The sequence below is a fragment of the Populus euphratica genome, unplaced genomic scaffold (assembly GCF_000495115.2).
Source record: "Populus euphratica unplaced genomic scaffold, PopEup_1.0 scaffold54.1, whole genome shotgun sequence".
Lineage (NCBI taxonomy): Eukaryota > Viridiplantae > Streptophyta > Magnoliopsida > Malpighiales > Salicaceae > Populus > Populus euphratica.
In genome coordinates this window covers 209,939-222,166 of record NW_011499910.1, presented here as the reverse complement: position 1 = coordinate 222,166, position 12,228 = coordinate 209,939, and the positions used below count along the sequence as shown (strand labels likewise).

The 12,228-nt window shown below is 33.5% G+C and overlaps 1 protein-coding gene across 5 annotated transcripts; it reads right to left on the bottom strand.

Moving 5' to 3' along the window:
- Window positions 1–1,254: 1,254 nt before the first annotated feature.
- LOC105133826 (non-lysosomal glucosylceramidase) lies at window positions 1,255–10,569 on the bottom strand. Of its 5 annotated transcripts, none has more exons than XM_011037948.1 (21): window positions 10,390–10,566; window positions 8,306–8,401; window positions 8,085–8,189; window positions 7,729–7,785; window positions 7,566–7,636; window positions 7,266–7,365; window positions 6,890–6,960; window positions 6,682–6,782; window positions 6,478–6,581; window positions 6,334–6,387; window positions 6,159–6,214; window positions 6,002–6,040; window positions 5,771–5,921; window positions 5,297–5,472; window positions 5,126–5,193; window positions 4,607–4,679; window positions 4,456–4,517; window positions 3,454–4,372; window positions 2,331–2,621; window positions 1,401–1,723; window positions 1,255–1,338 (listed from the first exon to the last, which is right to left on the bottom strand). In XM_011037948.1, the coding sequence occupies exons 2-20, from the start codon at window positions 8,369–8,371 to the stop codon at window positions 1,444–1,446; spliced, it is 2,844 nt and encodes a 947-aa protein (XP_011036250.1). In that variant the 5' UTR covers window positions 8,372–8,401; window positions 10,390–10,566; the 3' UTR covers window positions 1,255–1,338; window positions 1,401–1,443. The 5 variants fall into 5 exon arrangements, with proteins under 5 accessions (XP_011036250.1, XP_011036251.1, XP_011036249.1 ...); XM_011037951.1 differs by lacking the exons at window positions 1,255–1,338; window positions 1,401–1,723 and adding exons at window positions 1,765–2,119; window positions 2,163–2,212 and having other exon boundaries at window positions 10,390–10,569; XM_011037949.1 differs by having other exon boundaries at window positions 1,309–1,723; window positions 7,566–7,632; window positions 7,725–7,785.
- Between the last annotated feature and the right edge of the window lie 1,659 nt (window positions 10,570–12,228).

The window sequence follows — 12,228 nt, the reverse complement described above, 5'->3', positions numbered from 1 at the left end:
TTTAACTACACACTAAGCTCAAGTGGACATAGGTTTGGTGAGCTGCCAGACTCAATAATATTAGGTTCAACTACTCACTAAGCTTATGTAGACATAGTAAGCTTTCAAACCCAATCTCTTTGGATTCAGCTACACATTGAGCCAAAGTAAACATGGGTCTGGAAAACTATTAGGCTCAACATCCTTGAGTTTAGCTACATGTTGAGCCTAAATAGACATGGATCTAATAAGTTGCTACGCCCAATATTTTAGGTTTGGCTACATGCTGAGCCTAAGTGCGCATGGGTTTGACAAGCTTCTACACCTTGACCTCTTTGGGTTTAGCAATGTGATGAGCCTAAATAGGCCTAACATTTATAAGTTTAATTATGTGTTGAGTTTAAGTAGATATAGGTTTGGCAAATTGTCAAACCCAACATCTTTAGATTCAGCTATATACTAAGTCCAAATACATAAGGGTTTGACAAGCTACTAGACCCATCGACCGTAAGCTTGGCGTCATGCCAAGTTCAAGAAGATATGAGCTTGATGATCATTATAGGTCTCATGTTAGGTTTGACGATCATTATAGGTCTCATATTAGGCTACGGGACTTTATTTTTTTTTATTTTTGTGACTTTCAACATAAAATATTAATGTAAAAAATACTTTTATCTCAACGCTCCTAAATTTATATAAGTCTTCTAAGAGTCTATCATATTTCCATCAACATTAACATTATGTAAGAGATATTTATCACTCGTTAATATTGCATAAGAAATATATATCCATGATTAATGCTATTAGGAGAAAATTACATTTCTAACCCCTTCATTCAAGCAATATAACAAGTTTCAAACGTTATAAATATCCCTTGAACCAACCAAGTAAATTATTAACAATTTTCCTCCTTATTTTTCTCTTTAAAGCATTCATATTTTTAATTCTCAGAGCATTTATTATACAAAAACAAGAACAAACACTATTGTTCTTGAAATTTAAAACTCATTCTCTTATCTATAGCAATTTTTTTAATAAAAAATCATTAAATTTATCGTTTGGGTCTTTTAAACCTACCAAAAAATACTATTTTGTAGGTTTTGAATTTTCTACCACCATTCATTTACTTTTTGAGTTTCAGATAAAAGAAAGTTGACATGAATTACTGATTAATCACTATTCAAACATCAAATAACAGTAGCATATTGAATTTTGAACCATTATCACTTTCCTCTCGAAAATTAATGATAGTAATTTTAGGGGAAAAAAATTCAATAATTTCGTTGGTGAAGAACACTTATATGGTGGTGAATGAACAGGGCCTATGTAACCGAGAATTATTTAATAAGTGTGTTTATGGATTGAGAAGCTGTCAGTTACATCATCTTCCAAGATACACATATACACTTAACTAGGGTGTGATTAAACATCTCATGAAGAATATGAAGACTGATTTAGTTTAAGTTAAAATAGCATTCTCTTGCAAGTAAACTCATAAACAGCCTGAAAGAAGCTTTTTGGTGCCTCCTCTTCCGGCAACCTAAGAAGGTGAGCTACTTTGGAAAATCCTGCATGTTGCTTAAGATAGGACTCATCCTCGATCCCTTCATGGTGCATCTCTTCTTTAAAGTCCTTAGGTTTTGATAAGGCCCACTGCATTGCCCATATGGCTAAAGGTCGCATGTAGCAAAGAGACCGATATTGATCGTTGATGTCCCAACTTTCTGGAATCTGAAATGAATAACTGTAACCAAAAACAACAACTGTGACCAAAGTATCTGGAAAGAAAATGAATGTTAGTGTAAGGATTATAACACCAAAACACCATATTTGGAAGGGTAGCAACTAAAAGAAAATCTAGATAGAGCGAGTCAACTCAATTAAAGATGTGATCATGTATAGTTATGTGTGGTGTGCCGGCAAGCTATGACTCAACTGGCTTCAGTTTCCTCTTGCCATTCAAGAGGTCTAAAGGTCTCGAGCTCGAACTTCTTCCTTGTGACCAAAAAATAGTTAGGTGTAGTGCGTATGCTAGATATTACCTGACGAATCTATAGGTTACATCAGATTGTAAGCAACTAGAAAAGATCACTTCATTTCCGTAAAAATCTTTTGTTTTAAATGGCTCCTAAAATGTGGAAGGACTTGTCTAGTTCCGAACCGGCTAAGCAATGTGCATTCTATGAATATACAATAAACTCGATTTATGGCTTGGACTCAATAGCAAACACACCTGCGCAGTTGTTTCTGGAGATGAATGTTCCAAGAAGGCAAGAGCTCTTTGATAAGTAAAAATGCTGTCTCATCTACGTTGAAAAGTTAAGGAAAATGGTATAAAGAGGAAAACTTACCCAAGACCTTCTTCGGACCATGCTGCTTTATAGATACCACCTGCAGTCTGAAAAGCCATTTCCTCCATTCCCTCTTGAATCATAGAAGCAGAAAGAGCGTAAGTAACACCAGGCCATATTTCTTTTGTTTGCATTGCCGTCAGATCAACTTTTCCATCTGGTAGCATCCCGTTCACAGCCCCACGCGTTCCTCCTTTCACCTTCAAGACATTGAACTCGTAAATCTTCTCCAATGCCTTCCTGGCTTTGTCCCCATCGACGACCGGTGAAAGGCCACACGCTCTAGCATACCTGTGACATAACCAAGCATTAGTTACGTAAATGGTCCAGTGAAACAAGATTGTGTGCCACTTCATAGTTACACACCATTAACCTCATATCATTTCTGATTGTAGCTCAGGTCACAGAACTTCATTGAAAAAATCCAGACTTTGACGCTCTTGCGATGCTTAGAAAGCGATACTAGTTTGATTACATGTCACTTCACATTCTTGTCAATTATTTTCAATTTGCATGTTTTGCGTACGTGTTCAGGATTAAAATGCAAGATCAGAAGGAGAACCAGAATAGTATTTCCCCATACTTTTGCTAAGTACCAAACAAGAGAAATCATAAAACAGGCAAGGAAGTTTCGGTAAATGTAAATTCTAAGACCCCTTATGCGTGATAACGATCAACTCAATAATAGCATAAAGTGTAAGCACGCAGGATAGCTTATAGACCAAATGTGAACGTTATTAATTGAATAACAGCAAAGCTAAGGAAATAAAAGACAGAATAGCTAGCTAAGCAGACTGAGATGGAACCCTGGTAATGCTGACGCAGAAGAGAGTGAACTAGATTGGGCAATATGCTGCCAAAAGATACCCCACTGCTTGTAAAATATCACAAGAAGAAAAAACAAAAGAGAGATTGTATAATTTGCTGACAAGGTAAAGTGAAGAAAGCAATTAGCCATAAAGCATGTAGAGGATATGGAGATAGTACAGCAAGAAGACATTAAAATCTTAGTTATATATGAACAGTTGGCCTTTCCAGTTAATATAAGTCAGTTTCCCTAATATGCTATCAACTACTTTGAATTTTTTATGCACAAAGTAGAAGCTCGATGATTTGTGCTCACCATTGCCCAGCCAATTGATCAGCTTGTATAGACTTATTACCACTGCTGTCGTAGTTGAAGTAGGAACCATTCCATAACTTGCCATAAACAGTTTTTGCCTTTTGATACCTGATCCAGAAATAATTAGCAGATCCATCATCACCAACTTCATGTGCCATGGCTGAGGTAGCCTGGAGTGCTGCCACCCAAAGGCCACCACAGTATGCACTTACACCAGTAACAGACCATGTGTCATAGGTTTGATCAGGCGTCCCCTCATTTTCAATCATTCCATCTCCATCCTTGTCAAATTGATCCATATAAGCCATCGCAACATATACTGAAGGCCAAACAGCTCGAGCAAAATCTTTATCACCAGTAGCAACCACATCCCTGTACACCTGGAGAACAAATTTACAGTTCAAGTCCTTCCACCTAGCTGTACTGAAAAGGTTATACGCGTTTATTTCAAACCAGGGGTCATTAAGCCCAATATCATGAGGAACAGCACCAAGAACCTTTCGTGGAACCCACTTCCCATCACTCATAATTTGCATCCTACTAGGATCATGCATCAGTACTGCAGCTGCGAAGTCTCTTTGGAGATTGAGTTCAAGTTTTGGAAATAGCATTACAAGTGCAAAAGATGCATAGAAATGAACATCATAGGTATTCCACATTAGGTATTCAGTTCCTTCAAGATAAAGGAGCTGGCCGATATTTTCTTCTCCATTCTGAAGCAAATTTGCTCCAAAAACGGAATTTGATGATACCGGATTATGCAATTGTTCATACGTAGATGCCATCCTTTCCAGAATTTCAATAGCCGTGTCAGTCTTATGAGCAATACCGTTTACATTCTTGTAACCTGAACTTGACCTTTCAAGAGAAAATCTTCTTTCTCTAACAGCTGTTAAATTTTGCATTGGAGGTGATTCATCTGCAGAAAGTAACATAGGTCATTTTCATTGATCAACAAATCAGATTTTTGCTTTTGTAAATTAAGCTCAAACCCATGAGTACCTGTCCAAATTGTCCCTCCTGCATTGAGATAATAGAGCTCATTGAAGAGAGTGATAGGGTACCTAGGAAAAAATTCTCTGGTTCAATATCTTTTGAACTACATGGAAGATCTAGAATGCCCTACTTTCTAGCAGGAACTTCCCCAACTCACCATTCAGGAACCCTTTTGTCTTCAAGAATAGGTCTTTGCCATGCTTCTATCTGGGATTCCCAGTTAGCATGCTCTGTTTTCAAAAATAGGAAGAAGAAAGTACTTTATTAAATGTGTATTTTGGCTCCATCTACCTGCATTTTCAACAAACTATTGCTATTTTCATTTTTGTGACTACACATCAAATTTCCCTGACGAAATTTCAAGATAAGATTCACATCTCGACATTGATAAGAAACTTAAGGCAGTATCAAAATTATCAAGAAAGTTGTAAGAATGACGTTCTGGTTCCTAATGTCATGTCAAGAAAGATACACATCTATTTGCAGCTCAACTAGCAGAGAAAAATTTTGCATTCCATGAACTTTTCAAACTTTTTCAGAACGCAAAAAAATATTATTATTATTCTCAGTAGATATTCGAGATGTTATCCGAAGTAAGAATCTCCAGCTAATTAGTGGCAAAGCATGGACATTTCCAAGACTTGGCTATTTCATAGGTGGATGGTATAACCATTACCAAGAATAGCATCACGTGCAATGTTGGCAGCTGCATCTCCTAGTGTGCCATAGAATTTTGTATAACGCCTGCTATTGAGATGTTTTATTAGTACAAATTACAAAACCATATTACTTCATGCTAAAGAGGTGTGTGCATAATACTAGTTATAGACAACTAAGGCAGTCCCACCTGTTGTAACTTCTTTCACTAAATCTTATTTCTGGGATGTCCCATGATAACGAAAATGTGACGGAGCGAATAGAGCCAGAAGGAACGGTCACAGAGGCTGCTATGGCTGCTCCGGTAGATGATCCTGGCTCTGAAGGTGAAGTTTTATTACAACCAATCTGATCAAATGCCCCGTTCTGCAAGAAATAAAGTCAAGGGTAAATATCTTCAGAAAATTTCCAAGTAATGGACTAGTAAAAATGAATATCAGTCCATACAAAATTTGATTTCCTGAAACAGAAGGCGGTTTATATTTTACAGTTAAGAAGTCAAGGAAGAATGAAATGATATAAACAGTACTGTTGTTGGCTTCATATTAACCTGATAAGAAAACCTTGCGTTGAAATGAAAAAAATAGAGAAATATTTCAACAACAAGAAGGCAACAAATTACTTTCTTTTTTCATCGAGAAGCAACGAATGGGAAAAACCAAACCTTTTTAATTACATCCCACATATCTTTTGCTGTGACACTGACATCCTGGGAATCTCCGGATATCAGGAAGCAAGGACATTCAGAAACGTGAACATCAGCCGTCTCCTGTGCTGCAATGGCAAAGGTTACCGGAGGCTGTCTATTTGTCATTCTGAAGGAATTACACTCCCATTAGATATACAAGGCTCAGCTATCAAATCAAATGCATATAAATAAGTGAAAGGGACTCACTTGTGGTGTAATGTGACTGCATGAACTCCATCTTTTGTCCTGGTAGGAGGTCATGATTGAACTAAATTATTAAATTCTTAAAACAAATTAGCACGCATTTTAGGTTACAAAATAAAAGAACAGCATCCACATTTCCGGTAAATAAATGTATCCTTACATCATCTTTGAGTTGAAATGATGACCAGAAAGTCCAGAGACCCCACCCACAGAATTCTGGAACAGTCAAAAACAGGAAACTTTTGATTAGGATATGTTAGAAGAAGATTAATTTGTCGAGTTAACCATGTTTTGACAATAAAAACACGGTGCACAATGCAACATTCTGAACTTACTGCCCATGTAAACATTAAGGTGACATCAGCTGAAGTTTTTCCATGATTAGATAGCTGAAACAAGCGAGTGAATCACGTTAGGTTAAAACAATTTGAAGGCAGCTGACTATGACAAAATGGAGTTTCTTACGCGCCCTTTCCTACCGTGAAAGTAAAAACTGATACGGGGAAACTGCTCTCCTTATAGTTGTGGGGAATGAAAGGTGAAATTTGTCGAGAAACAATAGTAAGTTCTGGGTCAGGTGCACCTGTTTTTGTACGAGTGAGTAAACATATAATGAATGAACAATGGTATTGCAACTCCCAGTCTCAGTATTTGATTGTCCAAAATGTTACTGAAGCTATTACCGTCATAGATTGTCCAAGCCCTGGGAAAAAGAGCATGATATGTACACTTCTGGCCATTCAGATTCCAATCCCAAGATTCAATGCCTGAACCTGTGCTTTCTCTGCACAACACAGTTCTTGAGTCAATATAATTTTGTTGCGTGAGTACTCACGATAGGTGATTTAAAAAATATTAAAAACAGCAAATGAAATCATAATGGTGGCCTACTTGGGTATGTCTGATGTCCTAGAGCATAATACAGAGGAAAACTTTTCACCATTCGGACGGGAAACAAAAGCCTGCATGAAGTGAGAGGCATTTAGCTATTTCAATAGTTTGCAAGGAGGTTGTGCAGCACAAACTTCACTTCAGAAACAGGAATCAAAGCAGCTATGCCTATGAATTCGAAAGCAACTGCATTGTTAGATTTAAAAGGCAAACACTACTTAGTAATGGTTTTAAGGTTGCCAAGTTTTTATTTAAAGTTTGCCACAATTGGTGAAAGATAACAGCAACCATTTTAGCAAAATATGATTGACAAGAAACTCATCCTTGCGGAAAATTGACAAAGCAAAAGGTATCAAAAGATGAGAAGTAAACTTACAGAAAATTGATTTGCCAAAACTGGGCCTTCTTCACATATTCCAGGGAACAGCCTGAAGTGTTGAAACTCGCCTCTATAGCTTCTTCCAATGCTTCCTGCACTGAAATACGTTTCCTTAATTAGATAGCCTGATGCTTTCGAATGCCATGGTCGTACTCACATCAGTGCAGATTCTTTGATATTATTACATCAGAGACTGTCTATAATCTTTCTCTGAAATAATGTTAATCAAAACAAAAGACACTGAATATCAGAAATATGCAAAGCAAGCGATGTTGCGAGTAAGAGATTAAAACCTACCCGATACCACCTAAAGGGATCCCATGATCACTTGTAAGAATGTGCTTCTTGGAAAAATCAAATATTGCAGTCTGAAATATACAAAGGAAAGGTCATCTTTATCTGTAAAAGATAACGGAAATAGAGACGTCTTGATATATATATATTGAGAGAGAAGCATTACTCTTCCTTTTGCTGCTTCTTGCTTGACGTAACGCCACAGTCGCAGGCCGATTGGTAACTTTCAAAAAGCAAGAATCATATGAGATTTCATAATTACTAGTTAGAATAATGAAGTTATGCACTTGTCTCCAGTAATTTCACATGTTCCACTGTCTTTTTTAGCTGGGGATGACTCCAATTTCTACTCAATCAATCCAAGCTCCAATAACCATCATAAATTTTACTTGTAAACTTGAAAACTTCATAGAAGCCAACAAAGCTTATCTTGGTTCTTCACTTATCATGTCAAAAGACAATCTATATATAGTTTTTCAAGTAGAAAGACAAGGAGCTTCAGCAAAAAAGTTGCAAGCATACCATATGTGATATTTCCCGGAAACTAAGACCGAACTCCACAGGGATTTTTCCATTGCTGTTCAATTGCCTTTTCCATGTCAGTGAAGCAGGTTTTCCCGGATCGACCTAATGATAAACAGTAGGGAAAAAAACTAACATCACATATGAGTAAAAACATGTATAATACCAGCATATAGGGTTAGCTATCACCACTCAAAACCTTTTGCAAAGCAAAAGCATACCTTCTGTGCATGGGTATCGGGAAAAAGCTTCTCTTCACCTTCAGCTGCTGCGAGACCATTCTCCATCTTGCCTCAGGATTAATGGAATATGGATATCTAAATAAACAAGAATTTAAGAATACAATGTTGAGTTCAAAGATCCCTTGTTAAGTTGTCCTTTGACAGGATGCATTTGCATTTAATTACTAATGGAAGAATACATAAGATTTATAAGTATAAGTATCTTTCACTGGGTCAATGCACATGCTTGATCTCCATCTGAGACTAGAGAACCATGACAAGAACACACACAAACTCTATTATCTTGAAATATATTTCCAGCAAAATTTGTATCTTCCAGTTTTGATGTTTTTTCCTCTGATGCTATGGATTACTGGCCACGCAACTGAAAACCCGAAGCAAACCTAATCTTTGAAACAAACTAAACGCCATGCCTGTTCCTTGGCACCTAATCCATCTTAAGTCCTCACTACTAGGGATGATAATTGAGCAAGTTTGAAAAATACACATTCACCATGTCCGCCTCATGTTCGTTAGGTAATGTTAATGTTTTGATTATTGTTTTAGAATTGAAAAGACGTAGACACTCGAGATAAAAGAGGGAGTGCATCTCTGTGCTTTCTATTTTAAAAAATAAAAATTCATTTTAAAATTACAAGACATTTTTATTTTTATTTTTATTTTTTTTCTTTTTCTTTTTAATTAAACATGTTTGCATATATTCTTTAATTAAAAACTCTGCATATAGAAAAATCTAATCATTTTTTATACATATAGAAAATGCTTCAACTATACATACGTATAAAAAAAATTAATCAGTTTTTATTAGCAGATATTTTTTATTTAAAAATATGTTAAAATAATATTTTTTATTTTTGATATTAATATATAAAAACATTTCAAAAACAAAAAAAGAAATTCAAAACTTTTTTAAAGAAAAATTACTGTCTTCCCATCCTAATATCCGTCTCTAAGCAAAATGACCCAGTGGTGGGGTGAGTAGATATCACTTGGGAGGTCAAGGAATATGGATTTAAATAAAAAATTTAAAAAAAGTGTAAATTTTTCTAACTAAAACTTTTATAACATGTTTATCACAGTTATTTTCATTTAAACTAATTAAGACAACTAATGTATTTTTTTTATGTCTAAACAACAACATTATTTTAAAAATATTTACAAAATAAATTAAAATAATATTATTCAAAAAAAAAAAGTAAAATTTTAGATTGACTCGTTAGAGTATAAAGCATAGGATAACTCAGTAAACTCATAATTATAATTTTGGGTCAAGTTTAACTTGCTTGTCTTAATACTATAATTTCAAGATGACATAGCTTGGGTTTGAAATAGCGGTGCAATTATAATTTTATAAAATTTTAAATTTTATTATTATTTTAATATATTTTTAAATAAAAACATTTAAAGAAATAATTTTTATTATTATTCCAAACACCTCATTGTTTTGTAGTTGAGGTTGAGATTTGTGCACGAAGCCCATCAAAAAAGTTAAAAAAAGTTAAAAAAAAAAAACTAATCTTTATAGTTGAATTTTGTAACTTTAACTACAACCATTAAAATTAACCACATTTTAATTGTAAATGGTCCATTTGAAATTGTGGTTGGTAGTAATTGTGGTTAAAAATGTTTCTTGATTAAAAATATATAAAAATAATATATTTTTATTTTTAAAAAATTATTTTTAATATTATTCCATCAAAACAATTTAAAAACAGTAAAATAAATAATAATTTAAAAAAATCAAAATTTAACACGGTTCCAGCAACTACGATTAGGGGGACGGGAAGAGTAAAAACCAACAGCATTAAACGGATGCTATGTATCAAATTTCTGAGCATCATTAAGAGAGAATCACAAACCCAAGACTTTTATGCACAAGGAAGAGCTGTTCAGAATTTATACACTGCATATTGTAAGAGAGCATAAACAGGGCTCCCTGAACGGCAAACGGCCGGATATGGCAACCACCGGAGCCACAATAATACAAGTATTGAAACGTTGTAATATTATGATAACAGGACGTGCATCAAGGCCAGAGGCGTTTACATGTTGAGAAGACTGACCTGGGAATGTACACCTGCAGGGCTGCTATGGCACGTAGAGTTGCAGAGTGTCTGTATTGTTATTAGAGACTCTCTCTTGATCAGTTCCTTGGGTGGGAGAGATAAATGGTAGAAGAAAGATGATGGAGAAGGTGGTTGAGATGTGAGCTTTCGTTGATCTAAAATACAAATATATATGTGTGCGTGTGCGTTTTGTTTGATCTGGGGAGCCGTTTGGAAAAGATTCACACGAACAATTTATGCATAGAAAGAAAAGGAGAAGGTTCATAAAAAAAATATATTAAAATTACTTAATTCAATTGAAAAAAACCTTGGAATACATCATGTGCTTTAACTATTCATACTCAATTATGAAGCTCTTTTTCCTATTTTATTTATTATTATTTTTTCCTTCTTGGTATTATCATTGACTTTTTTTTAAAAAATCTAATAGGTTATCGTATACCTTCCATGTCCCTGAATCATTTCAAGACAGTTTTTTCATAATTTAATTTAATTTTAAAATAAAAAAATTGGTTAAGCGATTTTTTATATTAATTTTATATATAAATTGTTTAATGATTAGTTGAGTTTCATTTAAATTAGTTAAATCAATTAGATCATATTAAAATAACTTATACATAATTTAATTTTAAACTTGAATTAGGTAAGAAGTTAAGTTGTAAATTTTTTTAATTTTATTATTAAATTTAATTTTTTTTACTATAAAAAACATTAACAATGTCTATATACTTTTTTTATGTTAAAAAAAAATAATAGTTTATGTCTAAAATTTATATGCTTGTTGGTTTTGTATGTTAATTTTTCTTTTTATGGATTTTTGTAGTATTGAATTTTTATATCTATTTTTTTTTTTGCTAAACTCACTATTTGTATTTTGTATATCCATTAATTCGTTAATAAAATTCCTTTGTTATCAAGTAAATATAATTAAATTAAATTTTAAAAAATATGTTTAATTAAGGAGGGTTGGGTGGGTGATAATATTAGTAATAATAAAAGAAAAGAGAACAATGATGACTCGTCCACCTGTGTTAAAAAAATCCAACAGAAATAATAAGGTTATTTGACATCGACATCTCAAGGATACGTAGCTTTCTAGTCCCTGTCATGCATGATGTTTGCTTTTCAATTTTTGAAATTATTTTTAAAGTATTTTCTAGAAAAAACCAAAAATAACACGTAAGACAGAGATGAAAGGTTGAAATTCTGCCATCAAAGATGTTGATGATTTATGGCATAGTCAAGGGAATTGACATTGCCCTCGGAGAAATGAGAGCGTGATCGATATTAGATGGGAATGTATTTTATAAAATAAAAAAAAATTGGAAATATATTAAATAATTTTTTAAAATCTTTTTAATTTTTAAAATTAATATTTTAAAAATATATAAAAACTAATTTACGAAAATTATATTTTAACCTTAATTTTTTTGAATTTCATAATATAAAACGCAGTTTGGTATATTATCAAGCATTTAATTGCGTTTTTCACACTGCAAACACAGAAATAGATGCAAGACAACACAGACCCGAATAGATAAGGGATTTCACTGGCCAAAGAAGAAAGTTGAGCATCATCATTGCAGTGTTAGTGTGTTTCGTAATTATTATTTTTTAATTTTTTTTTATTTTAAAATATATTATAATAATATTTTTATATTTTAAAAATTATTTTTGACATTAATATATTAAAATAATTTTAAAATATAAAAAATATATTATTTTAAAATAAAATTTTAATTTTTTTCAAAAATACAACGTGAATCACATCTTAAATCTTTTATATAAACAAATATGGGGATAGAACTGCATGTATGAGCATCATCATTGCAGTGT